We start from the raw sequence: 26281 nt of genomic DNA on the forward strand, positions 1-26281 counted from the left end.
CGAATATATATATTTTTTCGAATCGAATACTTGGAAGAAATATAAGGGGCTGTATTGACAGTTTTACTGTACTGGGTCCTTCCGACCGATTCGAATAATTTACTGTTCGATTCGAAATGCCCTAGCCAACATACGAGGGTCGAGATCAAAAACAAACTGTCAAACTATTGATCAAGATGGATATATGATCCTAATTTACGTGTTCACTATAGTTATCCCATATTTTTAGAGTTCATTTTTTACAATTTATTTGACATATACCACGGCGAATTTGCGTTTTCACATCACCAATTCTATGATTTCACCATCCATAGATTACCATAAGGAACATATTTTTCATATAAATCACCACCCCGCATATTTGTAATATAAGGCCACAGATACATAAACAAAAATGGCATTACGAAAGTACAGGCGGGTAGTATCTAAAAGCATTCATAATAGCACGATACCGCGACACGTATTTTGATGCCACACTTACGAAACTCAGTATCCAGAAAAATAGAATTTTTATCACAAATCTGCGACGAAAAGAGGTTGGACTTAATAATCAAATCTCGATCCTATGACCGCATATGAAATTCCAGGCCATTACCGTAATAGTCTGAAAACATTCGTATATGTTGCAACAAGGAAAATTCGGTCCTCGTGAAGTATGCGCACCAAGATGGCGCACAACCTGAACTCAGGTTGTTAGGTTTCAGGTTATGCGACATCTTGGTGCGCATACTTCAGGAGTACCGATAGTTCTTTTGCGATGTCAGCCGTAAACAATGCGTTTAGAATGAAAATAGTCATCGAAAATGATCAACGTAATGTATGTTTATATAAATTAGTCCTATTCAGATAGCTCGATCGCGCTCTTATCTTTTCATTATATAATCCGAAAATCCATGACAACATTTGTATACGTTTTCGATATTCAGTTTTGTTAATAGTCGGGCGATGTTACCTTAATCTTCGAATGATCTGACCCACTCTGATATACGGTATCGGAACGCGATATCACATCTGGCAGTGCTGGTTAGGGTGTCAAACTGAAAATCCGGGCTATGGAGAACTTTTGAAACCTGGAATCTGAGTTTTTAGCCAAACCTTTCAGCACTATACAAAGTCATGCTACCCTTCGACTTCTAAATTCACACCAGGCGTTCGAAAATGTGTGTGCAGATAGTAATTCAAAAAATGTGAAGGCAGCCGCGGCCAAGTACCATTGTGGGTTGTCGTAAATAGAGTGTTTTAAATTTAAAAAATACCAAATTAGGCTGGCGCCGAGTGCTTTGTCCTGTTCCAAACAGGAAGAAAATGCTTGTAACGTAGAATTGAATAAAACCAATTATTCATCAGAACTGCTTTAAATTTATAGGTTCATTCAGAATTCTTATTTTGCAATATAGAATAAAAAGTTAGAAGCATCATCTCACAAGAAAATGTAGCTCACAAAAACCAGAGTTTGCGATTGCCAAAACCCGAATTTTAAAATAATAGACCCGTTTTGGACACTCTAGTGCGCAGACTTGAACCGAATAGCCATGGATGAACTCACAAAGATAGAAAGAAAAGAATTACAATTCTATAGTGTATAAATCTTCAATGACACGCTATTCACAATTTATTGTACAAAATATAGCAGAATCGAAAGTTAAAAACAACCCACGTGGAATAAAGAAATCAATTCAGATTTGAGCAGTGCGAGACAAGAGTTTAAATTACCGGCAGTCTAATGGAAAAAATATTGTATCCATTCGCCAGAAAGAGGGAGAAACAAAGGGCAGTTAGAATAAAAAAGAAAGTAAGCAAAGTGCTCAGAAAATCTCTCAAAAGTGAAATGTCTAAAGAATACGCATGTAGATGCTTGAAAATTAAAAAAAAAAAGAATACTATTGCTATAGCAGAACAACGGTGACCCATTCTCTTACAGCTTGACCCCCCAAAATCAAAACACATTATTTGGAACATATTTTAGAGAGAACATAACTTTTGAGCAGCAAAGCGTCCTATGAATTCACATTATTTTCATAAAAGTAATTTAGAAATTTATGGGTTTGTTTATTTGGGTCACGCAGTGCTGCCCTTCGCAATCAAACCAAGAATTTTAAATTTACAGGTGATGAACGATTACATTCCCTGTATTCTCGATTCTATTTCACAATAAACTTGGCATCAGTGTCAAATTTAGAATTTTATGGGTTTGTTTATTTGGGTCACGCAGTGCTGCCCTTCGCAATCAAACCAAGAATCTTAAATTTACAGGTGATGAACGATTACATTCCCTGTATTCTCGATTCTATTTCACAATAAACTTGGCATCAGTGTCAAATTTAGAATTTTATGGGTTTGTTTATTTGGGTCACCCAATGCTGCCCTTCGCAATCAAACCAAGAATCTTAAATTCACAGGTGATGAACGATTGCATTCCCTCTATTGTCGATTTTATTTCACAATAAGCTTGGCATCAGTGTCACTGCATCCTCTTCATTGTCATCTAGTGGATTATTGTCTGAATCACATTCGAGTGAATCAAGTGGAGTTTTTAATCGACTGGAGCGGCGAAAAGATGATGGAAATATGAAATTGTTTCCAGCTTTTGTGCTAAAATGGTTGAAGAAAAATAATAGAAAAAAAACGGAAAATCTGTAATATCCAGTCATGTGAGGTGAATTAAGTATAATGGGTTGCCATCACCACACACTAACAGTTTCAGGACAATGGAGACAGAGAAAATTTACAACATACTATGAAAAAGATTTTGGCCAGATTCCAGTGTTAAGAGAAATCTTTATTCAAGACTAAGATTTTAATAACAAACTTTGTGTTATAGTGTATGAAAGACTTTTTTGAGACTGTGAGGAACGCTTGGTAAAATTATTGCTTCGAGTTTTTGTAGAAAATTTGGACTTCCTTTATCACATTGAAAGACTGCGAATGTGACTCGGACTTCACAGACTCTGGGGAATACAGATATTTGACTCCAGCAAGTTTGAAAATACGACTTAAGCTCCATAGAAAAATATTCCAAATTCAGACATCATGATCCCGGTTTGAAATCCTGCAAAAAATCCAGGATAATCCATCTACAATCACACCAGCCCTTGTGATGTAGTCAGGTGGCTTGGCATACATCCTACTAAATTTATTGCATTTGGGATAAAACAGTTGTGCATTACACGATAAATAGATTTAGGAGAAGTATGAAGTGTATTCTGTGGAGAAAAGGGAGCTCAAGAAGTGTTTGTACCAACATGGAGGTAGCTAATTTGGTTCGTCTACTTTACATCAAGTCATGTAAAGGGACTGAAACCTATGGACAGGGGGTATATTCACTTGGCTAACACAGACAGTCCCCGAACTCGTAATAGAACTAAAATAAGGAAAATCGGAATCAAATTATGGCCTGACCCTATCCTGGAACACACATTACGAGAATACAGAGAAAATAATAAATGAAAATGCAAATCTTACATTTTCTTATCTGCAGCACAAACTGGTGCTTTATTTGTTGTCAGAGGTGAGAATGACATCAAATCAACACTTGATGCTTCAGATATTCCAACCTAAAATGTTATGGATGAAATCAGACTATGTAAACAAAATATTTCTTGAGTTTCCACGAAAACGCATTTGCCCAAAATAACACATGCACAACACTTGCATGTCATACAACAAAATAAAACATATGTTATAGACATACTGCCAAGAATACCAAACCCCTGTGATGCAAGAACAGCACACAGATGACATTAACAATATATATGTACAAGGTAGACTATAAGGTAAAATATATTAATAATAAATAAATTTATTAACTGTTACCCTAATTTTGCTCTTTCCTGTATATTATGTTTTCACTCTGAACAGAGCTATGGAAAGGTCAGTCTGGCTTTGCCAACTAAGATATTTTAATCTGGGGGAAAGTAGCGGCCAGCGGGCATGTCGCTTGAATCATACCTTCTCAACCAGGGGTTCCGTGCTCCCTTCCTCAAGGGGGCACAGAGCTATTAGAGGGGGGTGGGCACAATTCTAGATGCAAAACTGATTTTACTTTTCACTCCACAAGAAAACGCACCATTCTTTCTAGCTTCATTGCGTGATAACGATTTTCATAGGATGTTTTTGTGGAAATGTGAATTGCTTCAACATAATGGGACTTGGAATCTACCATCAAAATACCACTCTAAATATCACTGTAATGATAAACAGTGGGGACATGAGGTACTGAAAACCTCCGAAAGGGGGCCACAAGTCCTAAAAGGTTGGGAACCCCCATACCCGTCGGCGCCAACATGAATCTAATGCTCTGATCACTAGACCAACCATGCCAACGTCAATCCAACGCTATCAAATACTCGGTCATTTATATTTCAATGGAACTTTACCTCAGATGATTTCATGAAAGGTGACATTGGATTGCGGCAAGACTTTCTTTTATTTCTTAAAATCATTCCAGGTGAATCAGTGTTGATTTGCACTGGTTGTTTAGACGAATCAAAATCAATATTGGTCGACATAATTTTTGGTGAACTTTCGAAAGAATCTGCATAATACGAATATGAGATGAGATATGATTAGGGGTATTAAGAAAAACCTATTCGAAAAGAATCTAGAATACTAAATAACAGGCAGCTGGTAGCAAGAAAGTTTGCATTCACTGATTCACTCATTCACTGCCGCTGATTGAATTATACTTGTCATACCTAATCATATTAACGTTCACCATGACTGTTTTACTTTCCTGAGACCGTGCCCAAGTATTGGCTGAAACGACCATGCCAAAAAGATGATGCCAAAACAGTCCAACCAGAGCCTAAGAGGCCAAACCAATAATTTCGCAAAGCTTTTTAGACAATTATCTTGCCGTAAACTATTCTGTTCGAAAATACATTCCATCAGTAAGGTGCCACTTTTTATTTTGATACATGCCTTTACGCATGATTCATGACTGAAGCAAATAAATTCAATTTTAATCAAACGGTAAAGTACTTTAGAAAAGTAAAACTCTATATTTTGTCGTTAAGTGTGGTTACTTCATTTTGGCCATACACCAGCGGTTGAATGGAAAATTAAGATTTGAGAATAGATTTTGAATAAAATTTGCTCCTGCACACTCACTGAAACACGAAAGAAAACTTAAACTACAAGACACACGTACCCGAGACAGAAGGCAACAGATACTTCAGGTCGAATCCATGTTTTTCAGATTTCTCTGGCTCTGTTTCTTCAATTTGAAATATATGAATTATTAGAAGATTATTTAATATTATTACTTATCTATTTTAATCGATAAATATGTTGATTAAGTATTTGTCTGTCTTTTTGTCTGTTAGATGCCGCGATATCTCACGAAAAAGAGATTGGATCTGCTGCAGATTTTGCATGTGCATCCATCATATCTCGTACCAGAAGCCTATTGATTTTGGGCGAATTATGTTGTATAATTAGCGAGTTATCAATTAATTAGTGATGGGACACAAGGTGTCACTATGGAGTAAGAGCGCTGTTTTGGGCGATCCCCTAACTTTTGATCGATAAGTCTTCGGTCTCTGACCTATATTCTCGTTTGAATTTTAATTAAAATTATCATAAGCCACACTAATACATTATGACTGGTCACAGGGTGATTTAAAAAATTACTTGGGACAATTTTTTTTTTTTACAATTACTACATATCCCCGCGTATAAACCGAGTTGAAACTAAAAAAAATAGCCAAACCAAGGGGTCTGCTAATATAAGCATAACTCCGATCATACTCAAACAAAATAACATTATACTAACTTAATTCCAAAAGCTACAACTCTAACCATACTCCCCTTATATGTGAGGATATACCATGGATTTGGCATATTTGCACTCATTGCCCATTATTGAACTGATGAGTCGTTTTTGAGATTAGTTGTTTTGATTTAGTGACCATATTTTAATACTAATGGTTGGATGATGAATAAATATTTATCTATGTAACGAGTTATAAAAAAAGGTACCGGTACCTACTTGCCCTAGCCTAGATTCTAAAAATAATTTTCAACAAATACCTCGGTTTTGTCTCATACATACCAGGTTCAGAAGGAAGTAAATATTTCATTTCCAGCCCACAACTGTCTTCTTCTTCACTTTGCACATCATCAAAGTTGAGTTTCAAACCTTTAATTTCATCTAAAATTAGCAAGTATGTTGGTCAATGAATGCTGAAGACAGTCAACTTGAATTTGCAAAGTAAATATTTAATCTTATTAGGAATGTAATGAAATATATCAAGAACTAATTGAGATATAAAATAAACCAAATTCCATGACAATTTTGTCAAACATAGGAATAAGATGAAATAATTAGGGGTAAAAAAGTTACATCCTTTTTCGACTACAAATTATAAATATTCGGAAAACAGCTTCAGCTGACTCTCGATTGGAAAAAAACTCTAGACCTCACATGGGCACACTATGGCCCACAGGCCAAATCCGGCCCGCCTGATGCTGCCACAACAACAGTAAAACCCAATTTTGATGTTTATTTGTAACACTGTAAATATTGTTCATAAAATGTAATTGTAAATATAATATAAATTAAAGCTTTTTCAGCTTCTGTCTAAGATTTTGACGTTATCATCAAAAGAAATTTGAGGAAATTTCGACACTGACCTCAATATTTGAAATTTACATTTTGTCTGTGGAAGTCGGAAATACTCGATCAATAAATATCAATCAAATAATATAAGCTTGACAAATTCGGACTCCTTAGCCCAAGAAAGAACACTGGATTGAATATACAATGCATGTTTATATACCTTTATTTTTGTCTTCATCTGAAATTTCTTTACTTGCATTATTCAACTTCAATGTCGGTGAAGCCTGCATATCTTCATTGCAACTTGTATTCAATTCATCTTAAGATTTGAAATTAAAGCTGATTTAGCCTTGTTCTCTTATGTATGAACAGCCCAGAATGGATAAATGGTTTTTAATTACTCAATTTTCCACTTTGTAGGCTAAATATGGCACGATACACCATGAGTTTGTGAACTAATCTAAGCTGCAGTATCATATCACACACATTTTATAGAAGGAATTCCCTATCTTGAGGTCTTCTGCACACAAGTGCCAATATACAAGTTTAATGTAGATATATTACAAACTAGATAGGAAAAAATAAATATAAAAGTAGAAAATGACATAAAAATGAAAGCTACACTGGTGGAATAATCGAGAAGTTCAGGTGCAAAATACAGATTTCGATATTCTAATAGCTCTTCATATTCATCATGCAATTCAGGCCATTTTACAACAATGCGGTCAAAGTTTGAATCCTGTAGGCAGCAATTTTCAAAGTAGGTGATAACGCCTCTAGGGGTGATACAGGGAGCCTACTTCCTTCTCGAAAATTCCTGATAGATGAATTTTATGGATTTACCAAGATTTCTAAGGATGTTAGAAAACTTGTTGAAGAACCCTTGATTTAAACCTTTTTTTCTTTGTCAACCTTACATTTTTTGCGTTGTTGGGGGCGATGTTAATGTATGGAATAATGCAAGGGAGCAGTGGTACATAAAGATTTTAGAACCACTTCTGCAGGGGACAATTATATGCGAGAAAATTGTTGGGCTGTTTGCCACCTTGAGGAAGTATGAACTACATCAGTGGTTCCCAACCACCGGTCCGTGAAGCTTTTTTGCTGGTACGCGAGAAATTTGGTTGTTTTGATGTTTTTATGCAGTCTCAATCGCTTTACCGTAGACAAAGTTGCGTTGGCTCATTACGCAATTCTCTTCCGCCGTCATATTGCGACGTCTTTCGCAACATCTTGACGCCGTCTTACGCGACATCTTGGCGCCAAGCATTCACACTTTTCGCCTCCGATTCATCGCGAATGCGCTCCATCAAAGCTCGCAAAATTAAGAAGCTCCAAATCGGCACGCGTCCTTTTTCTGTTCTGCGTGCTTTTCCTGATTAATATGACTACCCATATAAAACGTTATGCATATCTCCTCCTTTTAAACCAGAAAACAGTCAAGAACAGTATAATATTCCAGTAAGATATTAACTTGTTGCGACCCCACAGGTGGTCACGAGACGCGCAAAAAAGCATGGGCCGCAGAGATCTTTTCCAGACTCCAGTAGGATTTTAAGCCTGTTGCCAAGTTACCGACGACTTTGTCATTGTAATGCAAATTCATTTCGTTTGAGGCGTCGATCAACTGCAGAGGGATTAATATGATGAACCCAATGAATGAGAAAAGACTTGATTAAAATGGCGATTCTACTTTACAGTCCAGAATCTGGACTCCAGATTAAAAAAGAATTACTTATCACAAATTTAGATATCTCTTGATAACGAATACCCATCGCCAAGTAATCGAGCAATCAAACTGTTGTCCTTCTTTTCAGCCAGTTACTGCGTTATGCGAAAAAACATTTTTATCACTAGATTCAATTAAAACGAAGCAAAGAAATCGGCTGCACGTGGCTGGAGAGCTACGTGTTGCAAAAACTTTTTTGAGGCCTCGTTTGTAATCTTATATTCGAAACGAAACAGCAGCAAAATTCTCACAGGAGTTAATTGTGTTTGTACATGATTTGGCATGTGCCTCTTTTTAATGTGAGATATTTTATGCGTGCCTTTCTTACGCATAATGGGTGCCCAGCACTGCATTTCATTACGCAAATATATGGTATTATTTTATGTTTCACCCGATTTTAATTTTTGGTCTGCACATTATTTGATAGTTTTTCTCCGTGTGAAATGTTTTTAAGTGTGCCTTTTTTTGTCTAGAAGCATATTGAGTGCCCGACATTGCATTATATTATGCAAATATATGTTATTCTTTTCTGTTACAGCCATTTTAATATTTTGCCGGTCCGCGAGTATATTTATCTAATTTTACTGGTCCGCCAGGTTAGAAAGGTTGGGAACCCCTGAACCAAATGGCTGGTGAATTAATCCCAATATCGACATGGACTGACTGGTAACCAGACGAGATGCAGTGGTATGTCATACAATCAAGCTGTCTAATCAGCCTCCAGCTTTTCCAAGATAAATATGAAAACTATGTCCTATTAGCAATTCTCACCAGAGTCTGGTCGAGCACCTGGTAATGGAGTTTTCCTCATCACTCTCTTTCTAGGTTGACTCCCAATTGGTGTTGCTTTCTTTACATCCTTTTCATCATCTGAATCTTCAATATCAAACCTTGCTTTTCGTTTTTTATTTCTTGGTGAAGCAAAAGATACATTCTTACCACCTGTACGAGAGATTAGGGTTAGCCCATAATTTTATTCCTATTTCCCTTAATTTAGTTCTATTACGAGTTCGGGAACTGACTGTGTTAGCCAAGTGAATACACCCCGTCTATAAGATTCAGTTACCTCCATATTGGTACACATACTTCTGGAGCGCCAAATTGGCAATGTAGAGCCAAATAATTGCAGTAATTCAAAATTAGTAGATGATCCATATGTATCAAGGGCCATTTATATAGTGTTCTGTTCGCAGTGACAACGCTTAATGAAAAACACTCTAAAGGGCGATTACAGCAAGTCAAAATTATGCATATTACAACTCGTAATAGAACTAAATTAAGGGAAATCGGAATAAAATTATGCGCTAACCCTAATCTCTCGTACAGGTGGTATTTCTTGGTGAAGCAAAAGATACATTACTGTTTTCTTACAATAATGTGGACCAGAGCGCCTTCGGAGCACCTCACATTTTTCCGTGAAACATGCGCGCCCGCACAGGTAATACTCCGTCTTCAAACGCACCGCCAATCACGCGCCACGGTTTTGCACAACTAATTCATTTTTGTACAATTTAATATGGTTTTTTCATTGTCAAAATCTTTCAATAGTGTTATTGTTGGCACTTGCGAGAGAATGAAAGAGGCAAACAACAATTAATTATTATCGCTAAAAAATTAACTAGATCAAAAGTTGTTATAAACAATTTTCAATTTTCGGTAGGCGATCCAAGATCGCCCATCCAAAATTATGGAAAGTGTCCGCCCCTGGTCATATTCACAGGAAATGGCAAATATCAATACTGTTTCAAATTTTAAGATTTTCAACCTATATAAGGATAAAGAAGCTGTTTCAAGAAAAGGAAAAGACCATAAATTTCTGAAATTCAATTGGACCTCCGTAGTGTGTGTACCCGGTAACGGTTAGGCCATAATTTAATTCCAGATTCCCTTATTTTAGTTCTATTACGAGTGCTGGGACTGTCTGTGTTAGCCAAGTGAATATACCCCCTGCCCATAGCTTTCAGTTTCTTTACACATCTTGGTGTAAAGTAGGCAAACAAAATTAGTTACCTCCATATTGATACACAATCTTGGTGAATATTGTTTCAAACAATTTCTTCGTAATTACTTTAATTAAATCTTTATCAAACTTTCAACATATGATATTTTGTCTTGTAACCCTCGATTTACAAAGCAAATGAGTGTTTTAGTGATAGAGAGATTTGTGGTAAAAGTTGGATGCAACATCTCCCTTATTATGAATAAACAAAAATCATTAGTTTTTTACCTTTTTCTCTCTCTTCGCTAGTTTTCTCTTCTTTTTTAGCAACTTTGATTGTTGTTTGATCAGTATTTTCATCAGAAGATGACGCTATAACAAGGCACATTATCCCAACATTGAACAATTTTTCTAGGAAGTTTGTATTGTCAAAGCTGGGGGCCATGTTTTAGAACAGAGGTGCGCAAACTGCGGCCCGTAAGGAAAAATTATGCAGCCCAAGTGCCAATTTTGAATGGTGAGTGGCCCGTGAAACAAGTTTTTAGTTTATTTTTGTATGTGTGCAAAATCCCAATCTCTTTGCATTGCAAAGTCAATACCAGAGTCCAATTTATGCTTGTGCAAAGTGAACAACGTGTGTCATAAGATAAATAACCAAATTTTTTGTGCCTGCAACTTTTAAAAAGCTTATGTTAAAAAAAAGTGCAGCCCGCTGTTTCACCCAGTTACTTGTATCTGGCACTCCTGTAGTAAAGGTTGCACACCCCTGTTTTAGAATCCAAATAACATTTTGAAATAAAAAGACAGATGACAAATTTAAAATTCATAACACTATGTGACTGGCGATGATGTGACCCAACTACAAGGAATAATGGGATGAGAATATTTGAGCGCAAGCTGAAATTATACGACACAGTTTTTTGAAATCACCAAAATTTAGAGTAAATCAAGGGGTCCCCTGGATCCCACAAACCTAGTGGTTGGGGCAACGAGTTAAAGTTACGAAAACATATGTCATAGGCTCATAGCACATTAGAATACCCAGGGGTGATCACAGATTCAAATCACCTGGTTCCTCTCTGTCATAGGGTGGTTCACGTTAATCGCTGGTCAATTATGACTTCCGCAACTTCAAAAGGTGCTCCCGAACTATGTGAACCAAGATGGCGGACACTGGAACGTAGTATGGGTACCAGGCAGGGCTGGGGAGCTGGTTCGAAATCATGATGGCTCCGGCTCCAGCTCCGGAGTCGCAGTGTATTCAATCTTTAGCTCCAACTCCGGCTCCGGAGCTTCATTTTTTTATCGGCTCCATAGCCATTATCAGTAGTGCAGCCCAATAACGCATTTTGCTAATTGTTTTCCAAGTGTGGCATGTTATTTAGGCTGTAAACACCCTTCAAGTCGGTGTCATGTTAATTCCTTTTTGTTCCTGCATGTAACTTGTGAATCCACTGAGAGTTATTATATGCTGTATTTTTAAATGCGAATCGGTCTACCCAGCATATAGGGGGTTTTACATATAACCCCACAATAAGACGGGAAGGAAAATCGGCTTCTGGAATGGTCGCAGCGTTTGCGCATTCGGTAAAATAGCTCATAATGACTTTTTCTACCACATAATATTTAACCCATAATAATTGTCTTTTTATTTTAATTTAATTGTGTTCAACATAACTGGCAATCATGCCGGCCAAATACAATCTGTCGTGGGCCATTCTAAAGCAAAACTTATGGTGTTTTCTGTTTTATTTTTAGTATTTTATAATGTCGCTTTTTAATCAGGAAAATTTGGTTTGCGTATTGACTTCTTTATTTATCTTAGAATTTCATCACCGATGATTATGTAATAACTCGTTTTCTCACAAATATGGTGCGTGACACAAAACATATGTCTTGAGAAATTGTGATTAAGGGAAAAATAAACACTGAAATAAAAGATGTTATGGCCTAATGTTTATGGCGACGAAAACAATTGACGCTTTTCACGAAATGCAACGCACATGTGATAGTAACGGCAATAGCCCTTCAACTCATGATAATTTAAACTGGCCTGACGGGGAGGCAGTATTTTATGGTACAAATTGAATAAGCAGACCCAAAATAATGGAAATTACCATCGTCACCCAATTAGATGCCGTCCCCCTCTCCCAAATCAGGCCAAAAGTTGGTTCTAGAATCGAGGCGTTTCATAATTATAAGCGATGAGATGTTTAAGATAAATAGAGAAGTCAATTCGCAAGCCGAATTTCCACATTGGAGAGTTATTATAAGATACTAAAATGAAACGGAAAACACTATAAACTTTGTTCTAGGAGACTCCCAACAGCTAAAAAAAAATGCCTTGTTAATCTCATTTTATTTTTTGCCTACGACATATTATTTACCGGTTGACTTTGAAAATTATACAGTCACTAAAATAAATCTAAACGCAATCAATCTTACTCGTGATATACTTTTTATAGGGTTAGGGTTTTTGAGCTTGACCGCAATCATGAAAAATTGCAGCTTAGTGGAAATGAGAATCAAAATTTGGATAAAAGCGAACCGCTTCAAATTTTGATACTAAACTTTCAAACATACAGAATAACTGGAAACTTTTTAAAAAATATTAGGAACTAAAATTTTTAAAATGAATTATAAGCTGAACAGAAAAGATTTTATCATTTGTAACGCTATCAGAAAAAAATTATAAATTTGAAAAACAAAAAAATGAGATATTTAGGAGCTGGAGCCTGGAGCCACTAAATTTTTGGTAGCTCCAGCTCCGGCTCCAGCTCCATCTGTTATGGAAAGCTTGGCTCCAACTCCGACTCCATCAAAATGTAACGGCTCCATGGCTCCAGGCTCCGACTCCAGCTCCGGCTCCCCAGCCCTGGTACCAGGTAAGGGTTAGGCTTGGGGCATAATTTTATTCCATTTTTCCTTATTTCAGTTCTATGACAAGTTTGGGGACTGCCCAATTGACTCCCGTAGTATTTGTACCTAAAATTATGGCCTAACCATAACCTGGTACACATGCTACGTCCCGGTGTCCGCCATCTTGGTACGCATACTTCAGGAGTACCCCATAAAGTCCATTCATCTGAAAGAATATTATTCTTATACCTGACATGGTAAGCGAACAAGAGAGAGAGTGCAGTTTGTTATGATTATCATTATAGATTTTTCTCTCCACGGAATATACATTTAAATCCTATGCTAATATAAAGCTTCCTATGACAGGCTTTCATTTCTAACCACTGAAAATGTGGAAGCGATTAGATAAAAATGATTCTTTTTCCACCAAAAAATTATCTAAAAATACAGATCACACTCAGATATATCTGTAATACAATGATATAATTTTCAACATTGGCAACGTGAATAAGCAATCGAACTTACCACTCGCCGATGATATAACCATAGGAGCTTTTTCAGGTTTTCTTCTTTTTACTTGGTTTGAGGCAAAAGGTGTAGAACTGTTAATAAGATAAAATTATCCATTTAGACTTGAGTGCAGTCATTATTTTAAAAAGAGGTTTATGCTGATACAATTCGAAACAACCTTGCGCTTGAAGAGACAAAAATTATGCATTGCTAAGAGCAAAACACCGTTGATTAAACTCTGGCATTCTGTCTTACCCACCCACTTCCCAAGAATGATTATAGATAGAAACGTATTTAATTTCAAAAAAATGAATCATATTCAGATATATATGAATAACATTATAAAAAGCGCCATTATCAATGCTAACTCATAGTCTATTGTTAACTTAACACAATATATTATGACCCAAAATTGAGCAGAGTAAAATAACGTTGAACATGATAACCCAATTAATAAAATAGTTTTTAGATAGTTTCAGCAATGTCTATTAATTAGGACTGGGAATGGCTAACCGGGTAACCGATTTCAGATGGTTATCGGTTACGATTTATTTTAACCGTTAACTTACATCTCAGATACAAATCATCCTTATATTGTACAATTCTTTCAAAAATGATCACTCCATCACAAATTTATCTCCCGTGGAATTCAATTCAAAGAATATCACTAACTGTATTGGTGAAGACCCAATAAATGTGAAAAACATTTGAAGTACCTACCAAGATCACTGATTATCAAAATTTGGCAATAATTAATTATGATAATCGATCGAAATATATTGTTCACGATTTTATTTTGAAATTGTATATTCAATGTCAACCAACAAGTGCGTAGTTGATGCTGTTTTTCTTTATATATCTCAAGGTAGAATTTGCACATCGAACACTGAAAATTTATCACGTAAAAGACATTTGTTAACAGAATCGGGTTTTATTAAAATACTTCCATATGTCCAAACCATGCTGCATATCTCTTGCAGCAGAGCGATCATAAAACTATCTCAATTCTTGAATCATTTTGAACGATACCGCCATAAGATCACGCGAAATTGCTTTGTGACGTAACAACTAAAATTATAAATTATTACGTGAAACAGCAAGATGCAGTTAACCGTTTAATTTTACTCGGTTAACGGTTAAAGTGTTTTCCCTGAAATTCTCAGCCCTGTTATCAATATGTTATTATTACCTGGAAAAATTCATCGATCCTCCATTTGCAGAAAATACAAAGGATTCGTTGGAATTAGGCAGCACAGCAGAGAAAGTCATATTTTTCAATCCAGCTGGTGCTTTGAAAACATGGTTCACTGGAGCAAAAGATTCTGAAAATTTATCTTCGCTTCCTGACTGGGGTCTGTTCTGAACAATTTGATTATTTTCCGATGGCTTTTCATTGTGCGGCTCTTCATGGGAAAGTTGAAATTTCGTTTCCTATATTTACAAAATTAAAGAGGGGAGAATAATGTACATGGGTAACAATGGGTACTAGATAATCACCCTTAAAAGGTTTCCCTTCATGCAATGTGGACTGTAGTCGAGTTATTGACTATATCCATTGATATTCCATGTTCAAAGATATGAGTGAAAAATGATTTCAGAATAGCAGATTATTCGGTTTTGGCCATCCTTGATTTAACTGACTAGTGGTTACGCAAATCGCTCTACGATAGTAATCATTCTTCACAGTATTCTAGCCGGCCTGATCACATTATGTAAACATCCATGTATGGAATACATTAGATTCTAATGATTAGAAGAAATCAAAAATCTGAATATATTACCTTCACATTTCCACCAGTATCAGGTTGGACTTTATCTGCCCCATTCACATTTGAAGCAAGCTTTGCATCCTGTATAGGAAAGGCATTGTATTTATAAAGTTTGTAGACTAAACGTTATAGAATCATAAAAATGTATAGTAATATGAAAAAAACTAAAATCTCAACTCCTTAATTGTCTTGTACCAAAGTTGTGTACTCCTGAAGTGTGTGTACCAGGTTAGGGTTAGGCCATTTATGTTTCAGTCCCTCCACACAACTTGATGTAAAATAGGCAAACAAAATTAGTTACCTCCATATTGGTACACATACTTCTGGAGGGCCCAAAGTTGTTATCATATCAGTATCAAAGATCAAAACTTTAGAGTAAACAAGACATTGTCGATAATACAAAATTATTTGCCATACCTAATACATGTTTAAATACTATTTATGCACATATTCAACATTGGAATTTGCACAAATCACTGAATTCAGTAATTTTAAAAGTTCAGGAAAACATTTTTTTCTGATTGAATTCCATTTTCACAATCTTAGAAGTTGAGTGAAGTCCTATATTTATTATTTTGTGAATTAGATATTACGATAGATGCTAAAAATGATAAATTTTTATATAAATTATTCTTAAAATTGAGAATTAGTTTATCGAATATATCCATTTTTGAATGTGTTCGAATTTCCCGCAGTGTGTGTCCACCAGGTTAGGAATAGGGCAAAGTTTTATTTCCATTTTCCTATTTTAGTTCTGTTACGAGTTCGGGAACTGTCTGTGTCAGCCAAGTGAATATACACCCTGCCCATAGGTTTCAGTCCATTTACACAACTTGATGTAAAATAGAACGAAATTAGCTACCTTTATATTGGTACACACACTTCTGGATAAAATAACGCCAGCAGTTGTTGCAATGAAAAAAAAATTAAAAGAATCTAATAAAAATTCAAGCTAAACTCAGAATGATTAGAATGAGTCTTACATCAGCATCAATTTCTTCCGCTGATTCCGCTTTTGTACTTTTTTCAGGTTTTACAACTTTTTTGTCGTTCATTGTTTTCTTTTTTGTGATTGCAGCCTGAAAAATGAATTCATTTGTGTAATTTAGGGAGAAATTTTCAAATTTATTTCAAGGAGAGGAAAGTCAATAAGACGGCTAAATCATGTGGCAAACCACTGCGTCCTATAACATCTAACTACATTATGGATATGGAGCTATTAATTTGAAAGGATCAAAATTATTCTGGTTCGGCCTTGACTGCCCAATTTATTACACACAAGGTAAGATGATAGTCATGAGTTTGAACCCAAGATATGTAACTTTCGACTATGACACATTTAAGTTCAAGACAGGGGTGAGCTAACTAACTAACTAACACTATATTACATAGAAAATAATATTTATTCTATTTTCTAAGCTAACTAAGATAGCCAAGCTATTTTCAAGTGCTGAAAGAATTTCCAATTGGTGAACTAATGACATTATTGTCGAGCAGAAAGCTAAAAATGAAAAAGCAAATCGAAAAATCTTCAAACCTTGCGAGTTTGTGATCTTGTAGTTCGTGTAGTACCGGTAGTTGAATACTGTTTTGTTTTCTGCAAAAGTTTTATTATTTTTTAAAAAAGACTCGGGGAATGTTTATTTGTCTGTGATGATGAGTAATTGTGATGTGTACCTTACTAATGTGGAATGAAAATTTAAACAAAAAAAAAAGTAATTCAATTACGATGTTTAGAATTAGGACTTGCACAGTATGCGAGAATAACTATTAACTTTCAGTTACAACCTATAGTTTTATGGCATGTTTTTTATCTTTGCCATGAATAGGCCTATAGTCAAGACATAGTTGCAATTTTTAGAATAATGAGAATCTTTTCAGGATTTAATAAAACCAGGATTTTTAGCACAGTTGAACAAACAGCTCCACAACATAAATCAGAAAAAAAGTCGAAGACAACAACAATTGTGTTACTTTTTCTGGTGCTTTTGACGGTTTTATTTCTGTAGAGCTGGATGTTGCAGCCTGGAATAAAATGTATAGATTTTAGAGAAGTTCGATACAATTTGAAATCAGCTGTAACTCCTAATTTCATTTAGTTACGAATATTGATTATGCCTTGAGTAAATATCAATACACAACTTACGTTAGAGGTTCTTGCCAACCAATTATCCTCGTATTTTATTGTCGAAGATACTTTAAATATAGGTTTGTTTTCTTTTTTCTTCAAGTCAAATTTTTTCCTTTTTCTTTCTTTTTTCCAGTCTTCTAGCATTTGTTTACGGTTTTCTAGAAAAAAATCATAGTAAAAAAATATAGGAAAAATAATCTCATTAAAAAAAGTTATTGGTTAGCCTACTATAAAATCTTTTTTTTTTTTATGAATGAAATAATTCCATTCATAGTTTCAGTATTATTCTGAAGGTATTCCGGTATTCAACTCTGCATATGTACTGGGATCCAAGAACACAGTGATTCCAAAACTTTTTGCTAGTGCGCCAAATTATCAGGGAAAAAACACCATAGCGCATAAAAATCAAATCGAACTGTTGTCAGTGGTTATCAGGGCAGTTTTAGGGGGACACAAATCAACTGTTTGATCATAATGGGATCCGTGAGAGAAACCCAGGGGCTCCGCCAGTTATTCGATTACTCTTCAAATTACTGACTAATTTTGTAACTGTTTAAAGAAGCAACAGCTTTGCTAAAATCTGACAACAATATAACCTCGAAATAGGGCAAAGAGGCGGAATTAAAAAATGACATCATTTATAAGCAGGAGCGCGGCCAGGATTCTTAAGAGGGGTTTGAAATTGGAATCGGAAATTTCTGCGCAACATTCTTCGCGATTAAAAAAAGGGATAACGAGATTTCTGTTGCGTAAAGTATTCAATCCATGACCGATGCGGGCATTTGATGTGTCTAGTCGTTGTAATGTAATTGTGCTCATCGTTACTCACGTTTGATTCGAGATTACTAATAGGATTACTAAAATAAAAGATTACTATTCTAAAACAACATAACGTGATATACTGCCAACTATAAATAAATTGGAATCGTATTTTTGCGATCTTGGGATTTGTCAAACTTGATTTGTTCTTTCACACTTGAGATTATTTTTAAGCAAGATATCGCCGTTTAAAAATCACAATGTGTGGGCAAAATACGAACAATTGAAATTTATTTTATTGCATTCGGCTCCATCGGTAGTTTCAGAATGGAAAAAGGTAAAGAGCCGATCGCGCGCACAATTGATTGCGTGCGGCCCTGTCGGTAGTTTCAGAATGAGAAAAAAGGTACATAGCGCGCATAATTGACTGTGTTTCGATTTCGCAGTTACTACAAAGAAAACCTAACATAACACAAAATTTTGTGATTTACAATGTCTTTAAAAGCGTTTTCAATCGGAGGTGAGACTGCTGAAACCAAACCAAACCTGAAACCAAACCAAATCTTCCATTTTAAGTTTTAGTTTTAATATTTTAGAATGCCGCTTTTCAATTAAAAAATTTGAGTTGCGGATTTACCTCTTTATTGATTATTATTGTTAGCATGTTGTCGTCGATGACTATAATATGGACATGGTAACATGTTTTTCACATTGAACTCATAATTCCCCACGAGAACAAAAATGCTCCGCGAGTTGTTGTAACAAAATGCAATGGCGCACGTTATTAGCGGCCTTTCAAGTCTTCTAAAAATGTCAAAAGGGAAAAGTTTCGACCTCTAATTTATTAATATGTTTGAATATGTTTTTATTAATATGTTTTATTAATATGTGTCAGATTTACAGCTTCAGTATTTATAATTTATGGTAAATATTTAGATTTATTTATGACTTATATTAACCCTATTAAAAAAAGTTCAGCATTTAAATTAGGTAAAAGTACTTTTAACTTGCTCAGGAATATTAATCTGAAAGTAACAATTTTTTCATTTATTTTGGGGCTCCGTAAATAATAGTCAACCTTTTCAAGGGCTCCGCAACACCAAAAGTTTGAAAACCCCTGGCCTAAGCCTCTTACTTGGTTGTTCATTGATGTTATTTTTCTCTTTAAGAGGAGACAAATCAGTCCGTTGTAAAATTTTCTGTCTGTTCTGTCGTTGTGCAAGTGATCTTCTTTTAATCTTGTCCTTCTTTCTATCTTCTATAAAAGCAAAAAATGGAAACTGTAGTCTACTTCCATCCAACACTTTGGGAATTGGAATTATAATACAGTACTGCAGTAATGATCTTAGTCTACTAATACAGTAATATTAGTATATGTGGAAGTCAGACACACTGAGTAGGCCTACTGGCAGACTGGTGTATGCTGGTATGGTAAATGTTTAGTCTTACCAGGTCTTCGCTGTCCACTGTGTTTGTAGTATTTCGAATGGTCCATGCTTCTGATTGATTTTGCTTCTTTCAGTGCTTCCTATCAGTTCAATTGCAAAACAACAAACTCAATGCAGTCTATAAAATCTTATATGTATTTACTATTTAGCCACTTCTGGAATTGTTATACTGTTAGTTTAGAGTAAGATATCGTTTTAAATACGAATTTATTTCGAACACTGCCAAAAAATTACCATAAAAAGATATCTAAGTTACACAAGACAAATACACACAGCACGGAAAATCATGAAAGTACTGCATTGGAAATATGTATGTCACAAACTTAAGTATAAGTGAAAAATTCCACTCCACAATAATTCAGTTAAAATGCAATTCTGAAATACAAACCGCATTGGAACCAACTTCCGCGAACCACGAGTTTAGCAATGAATCTAATTCATAATCAGATTGTTTTGAAAATCGCGGGTCTAACATCCAGAAGTGGCCGGAGTCAACGTTATAAAACTGTTTCTATTTTTATTTATCATAATTTTAAAAAGGCTAAATTATAAAATAAATTAAACGCGAATTTTTATATAAAATAATCATTCTCATATAAATGCAGGTTATATATATTATGAAATAAGTAGAGTGAGAAACTTAACCGCTGTAGTCTATACACAAACATGGAATGGGCTATCGGGTTCTTTTGTCGTTTTCGATTAGTTCAATTTAAAATCTTTGTATTCGTTCCAATGCTTCCAACAATAATATCGAATTTCCACAAACGACCACCATTCCAACAGATGCAATGATCCCGTCTTTTCTGCGCTCTGCTCCACACCGAAACACACCATAATTTCAAGTACAAATACTACGGGGATCAAATGGCTAGTCCTCAAAAACTCGTATTAAGACTAAAAAGAAGAAAATTGGAATGAAATTATGCCTTAACCTGGTAGCCTACATATACTACGTTCCGGTTTCCGCCATCTTGGTGCACATACTACGGGAACGCCTTTATTTCGTCGTTTTTGTTACATGTAGCTCACGGTGAAACGATGGAAATTTTGGCTTCTATGAGGTACCCAGTAAGCCAGGCGCGTAGCCTAGATTTTCAGAAAGCGGGGGTTTCAAAATAAAAAATTTTCATTCCCTTATATTTTTTAGCGTATACCGATTTTCTGTCCCGGAAAATATTCAATTCATGACAAATACGATGATCTAAAATTTTCTTCTATATTCATATAATTGTGTCCGACGTTACTCGCGGTTGTGTCTTCTTGCGTCAAAATATAAACATTACTGGTCTAACCACTCAATCCGTTGATGTAAAAGTATGAAATAAACATGCCTAATTGTATTTAGTTTCGATCAGGTTTCGATAAATCAAAAATACATATTCATCGCCTCGAAATCCCTGCCGAACGACTTTTTCGACGGATAATAATGATTTTTCTGTTCTGTAGTAGAGTAATCAATCCGTTACCAATACGGACATATTTAATAATGTCGTGCTTTATTAATATACTTGTCTTCAATTAAACATGTAGTTGCGTCAACAAAATAAATGCATGGCAATCCGCGGGCATAAAAATGTGTGGTAAACTTTATTATATCTAGTTTTGATACGTATTTTGAGAATTTGACAAATCTGATCTGTAGTTGTAACACTGACTCCGCTCTATTGCAATGATGCCACTCAGATTATTTTTTAAATAAAATCGTTAGAAAAATCCCCAAGTCTGCTATAAAAGCTCACGGAGTGAAAATATCTTATTACAATAAAAATTGATTAAAAATACTTTAGTTTAATTTTTATCTTATATATCACCACGACTTGGGAAAAAGTCGCGTTTCCAACCTTGTATAATATTAACACGAAAATTTTCGACGGCAATTTGAATCAATGAATAAAAAGGTAAATTCCGCGCAAGAATTGACTGTGTTTCGATTTTAGAAACGTTGTGGTTCCCAACGCTGACGAACCTTATGTGTGCCATGTACCCAAACGTAACTTTGCGATTTAGCCTACAATGTTTGGAGAAGCGTTTTCAATCTGTCGCGGGGCCCTGTTTTTATTAGTGTTTTATATTGAAGCTTCTCAATCAAAATATTTGGGTCGCCAATTCACTCCTTTATTGAAATTTAGCATCATGCCGCCGATGAACGTATAATAACTTTCAGCGAATTTACAACTCTAGGCAAAAAAAATTATTGCACTACACCGCACACCGTGATCTACACCGATTTCGGTCTCTCGTCGATTGCAGTTAAATATTGAATGTTTTATCCCAATGAATTTGTCGAATTGTTATTTTCTGTTTAAATCATGGCTGTGGTTTGCCATTTGACTGGGCCATCTTATCAATTTTCCTCTCCCTCTGGATAAATATGTTAATCCTATCCTAATTGAATATTGACCAAATATTCAGTTAATTATGCTAATACAGTAATAGGCATTGCAAATTTGCAATGCTTAATTATAGAAATAGTTTTCACGGGGTGAAGAGTCGAAAAAGCATTCACAGTCAGTTTGTCTTCAGAAATTAAATACTTTTTAAACTAAATCTAATTAATTTTATTTTTCTTGACAGATGCTTATATTTTCCCGACAGAGAGGAGTTTAGATTTTCTGCTTCAGCCTCACAGACTGACAGAGGTCAAATCGCATGGGCCTTGTGTTGACGCGGTGGCGTGGGCGATCGTTCGTGAGCAATGTCTGAAGAGAAAAAGTTCGCTGTTTTGTTGCCAATATCTATTCAAAGATGTGCAGAAGCTAATGGAATTGATACTCTAGAGACAGAAATTACCGAAGCCCTCGCTGAAGATGCCAGTTATCGAATCAGAGAAATCGTCAACATTGCAGCTCAGTTTATGAAACGATCCCGACGAAATCGTCTCCAGGTAACCATGACTTTACAGACAGATTTTCATTAAAATTTGACGACCTAGCATTTTAATATCATATTCTATATAACGAGGTGTGATTGTCCATGCAGTATTTTTATGTTTTTGGCTATTTCAGTACCGGTAGGCCTACTGGTACCGGAAACGTCTTGGCTCGGCGGTGTGGCGCATCGTGGTACGGTAAGCGTTAGGAATACGCTCCCCACCGCATCTCTGATTACGGTACCCTTCGTGGGTTTGCAGGTTCGAATCTCATGCAGGGATGATCATGTGCGAGAGGATTGCTGGACTCCTCACCGTCGTAGGGTGGTTCACGTAACCGCTCGTCGGTTACGGCTTCCTCCACCATCAAGTCCATGCTTCTGAAAACACAAATAACTGGCTAACTGATCCCATAACTGACCTAGACTGGTAACCGAACGAGAGGCCGTGGTTCTCCATATGATTGAGGCTTCTTATCAACTTTCCTCTCCCCCGGGATAAATATGTAAATCCTATCCTATATTGGCTATAAAACAAATGCTAGTTCCACAGTTTCATAAAAACCTGTATAGTTCTTTGCATGGGCGTGCATTATCAGTATATTCTTGCTCCAGATATTACTTTCTCCATTGAAATCATTCTGTTAGATATCAGCATTACAGAACACTCGATTATAAGTGACTATTTGAATATTATTTTTCTCATCATTTTTTACAGGTAAAAGATGTTTCGAAAGCGTTGAAAATTGCTAACATTCCTCCTACTGTTGGAGAAGACCATAGTCAATCAGTAGAGTATGAATATATGGAGGAGGGTGATATCTATTGCATTAAAGATGACGTCATAAATCTTGAAACTTTGAAAGTTGCTGGACAGGAGGAAAGTGATGTGATGAATGTAGAAGAAAGTAGTGCCAGTCCAGAATTATCATCAAAATGGTTTCTTCTTGATGGCCAAACTTCACAGGAAAGCTCTTCAGAGTTACCTTCTGTGTTAATGGATTACTTCAATTATATTGTGACTTGTATTTTGGGGGAAGACAAAGAACTTCAACACGAGAGTTTAAGTGATCTGCGGAAAAGCTCGAAAATTTTTCCTCTTTTACCATATTTTGTAACCTTTATATCAAATGTGAAAGCAGTTAGTCACGATTTAGAGCAATTATCTAATTTATTGCAGACTGCAACAGCTCTGGCATCTAATCCTTTCATTAACCTTATTGGCTATTTAAAACCTTTAACGTCATCTGTCCTTTATTGTGTATTAGAATCTCTGACTGCTTCCATCAACCCATTGAATGATCATTGGAAACTCAGGGATTATGGAGGCAGACTACTTGCTTTCATTGTTCAGAAATATGGATCTCAAAGTTCGGAGGTTGCAGATTATATTACTGACTCTGTCAAAAGTGTTCTTCTTGATCCTACAAAGCCGCTATGTTCTCATTATGGTGCGGTTGTTACAATTAACTCACTTGGAGTATCTGCAATTAAGACATTGTTGTGCCCAAGTGTTTTGAATTACTATACAAACTCTTTAAAGATTATTGAAGAAATAACAGACTCTAATAATTTGCAACTAAAAGTAGATGCATATAAAGTTGTTGGTGTGATCTTGCAAGCCATAGAAAAAATGATAACAGACTTAAAGAACGGTCATAGTCTCACAGACGAATTGTATGGCATTTGTGAAGCTTTATTTTTGATTTTTGGCGATGCTCTTACTTCCAGGATTCGAATTAATTTTCCACACAGAAAAGGCATAATACATATTCAAAATGGTAATTACGATAGAATGCAATTTGGACCAAGAATGGCCAAACTTACTCCGATACCGAGACGGACTAGAAATTACCGTTATGTTGACATTTTTGGTCCGAATCGAGTGCCAAATAAAAAACTGTCGATATCTATTGGGGGGAGATTAAAAACTCAAGATTCTCCTCAGCTGTACACACATAGTCAATATTTTAACCTATGTTTGAAAACAACAAATGTTGGAAAGTGTTATTGTTTAACAAAAAAGAGACAAGTCCATTATCTTCATGATTATATTTTTACATCTTTGTGAAAATAGATAGCCTATCTCAAATTTTTTTCTGCAACTGTCTTAAATGTACTTGAAGCTATATTCAGAATTCCGGATTTTGATTCATTGACTGTGTCTGTTGTAAGCTTGCTAAATTCCATTGTAATGATTATCTGGACCCTAATTAAATATGACTTCATCTAACATAGCTTTTAATTGATTAACGATGAATTACTGGCTCCTCCGAATAGGGCGACTCAACTTCTGTTACTTTTTAATTGATTCTGACATTAATATTATTTTTAAATATTTTCTGTCCTTTATATGCAGTCGCAATTTTCTAATCAATTTTGTTTCTTATTTTCTAGTGTTTTTATATACAATAATTCCTTCAAATCATGTCATCGGCTTTGCGGCACCTGAGTCGTACTCTGATACGGTACAATCAAAATCAGTTTGGAAGCCTCGTGGCTACAAATAGAAGATTTTACAATGAAGACATTACAGAAACAAAGCAAGCATGGCCAGAACCGATAAATGAAGTTGTATTGTGTGGAATAGCAAGTCGTGACTACAGTGAACATGATTTGTTTAAAATTGAATTGAGCCATAAAATTACAAATAATATCAGTCTCACTGGGAAAAATCGAAAAGTTATGGATGAACTAAAATCAATCAAAGCTGGCATGAGAGTGCGTGTTACAGGAGAACTTGAAGTTAGAAGAAGCGTCAAAGAAAAGTCGGGGAGATTATTCTCTGGAAAAAGTGAAATTGTTCTAGCTGACTCTGTTGAAATACTTGAAAACGAAAACTGCGACGAACAACACTCTGAAAACCAACAACAGAAATCTGATGAAAAACCTTCAGAAAACGAAGACCAATCAGAAACTATGTCACATTAAATATTTCACCATGTTGTCATAGTGACAGCTTAAGTAAGTTTAGACTGGCATGTACTTCTTGGCAAAATAAATAATATACAAGGTTGGGGGAAAAAGACATTTCATAATTTGGACTTTTTCATATGGATTGAAATTTTCTAAAATCAAGTTTTTTTAACACCATATTCAATTTCCTCACAGCGGCACTAAAAATTTAGAATTTGAAGTTCAATAGTACCACAAAGGACTAACACTAAATGATTCGTCCAAATTCAATAAACAGACTTATTTTAGGAATCATTGATCATCTATATTAAAAAAAGTTTTTGATCTATAAGAACAGATAAAAACATGCTGAAACAATGCAGTTTTTTTAAAAGTTTATTACTACACTTCCTCAGAATATGTTGAAATAATTTGCACAATGTTGATTTTTTATATGCCATTAGTTGGGAAGAAATTGTATTTGGAGTGGTCAAATGATCACTGCTCAAACCCGATCTTGTTCGACAACTGGAAACTGTTCCCTCTCCCCAGCCATCAAATATGAAAAGTTTGGTCATCTTTATCTTAGTGCGGAGCTGATACCAACTAAAGTCTTTGACCTACCTGGTTACAGTGTGAAAAATAATGACAATCAATCGAATTTAAAAACATCCATTGACACAGTACTAAGATATTTTTGTCTTGATTGGTGACATTTTTTCCAAGTAAATGAATCGAATGTGTTCTGTAGGATTTTTTGTTAAAATGTGATAGTTCTAGGTTGTGTATGAAGTCAAGTTTTCATTTTTTAC

At 35.4% G+C, this 26281-nt stretch overlaps 2 protein-coding genes across 3 annotated transcripts; one reads left to right on the forward strand and one right to left on the reverse strand.

The window, feature by feature from the left end:
* Positions 1–1353: 1353 nt before the first annotated feature.
* Positions 1354–19897, reverse strand: LOC120340746 (uncharacterized). Of its 2 annotated transcripts, none has more exons than XM_078119941.1 (17): positions 19705–19897; positions 19391–19513; positions 17512–17654; positions 17340–17390; positions 16903–16962; positions 16349–16444; positions 15378–15446; positions 14786–15027; positions 13612–13688; positions 10516–10599; positions 9078–9230; positions 6780–6878; positions 6053–6151; positions 5150–5215; positions 4377–4534; positions 3463–3554; positions 1354–2592 (listed from the first exon to the last, which is right to left on the reverse strand). In XM_078119941.1, exons 1-17 carry the CDS (start codon positions 19748–19750, stop codon positions 2439–2441), a joined length of 1812 nt encoding a protein of 603 aa, XP_077976067.1. In that variant the 5' UTR covers positions 19751–19897; the 3' UTR covers positions 1354–2438. The 2 variants fall into 2 exon arrangements, with proteins under 2 accessions (XP_077976067.1, XP_077976066.1); XM_078119940.1 differs by having other exon boundaries at positions 9060–9230; positions 19705–19895.
* A 2395-nt stretch (positions 19898–22292) lies between these two features.
* Positions 22293–26222, forward strand: LOC120340749 (TAF6-like RNA polymerase II p300/CBP-associated factor-associated factor 65 kDa subunit 6L). The gene is made up of 2 exons (XM_039409102.2): positions 22293–22590; positions 23293–26222. The coding sequence occupies exons 1-2, from the start codon at positions 22402–22404 to the stop codon at positions 24643–24645; spliced, it is 1542 nt and encodes a 513-aa protein (XP_039265036.2). The 5' UTR covers positions 22293–22401; the 3' UTR covers positions 24646–26222.
* Positions 26223–26281: the final 59 nt, after the last annotated feature.

The sequence above is a fragment of the Styela clava genome, chromosome 14 (assembly GCF_964204865.1).
Source record: "Styela clava chromosome 14, kaStyClav1.hap1.2, whole genome shotgun sequence".
NCBI classification, from domain to species: domain Eukaryota; kingdom Metazoa; phylum Chordata; class Ascidiacea; order Stolidobranchia; family Styelidae; genus Styela; species Styela clava.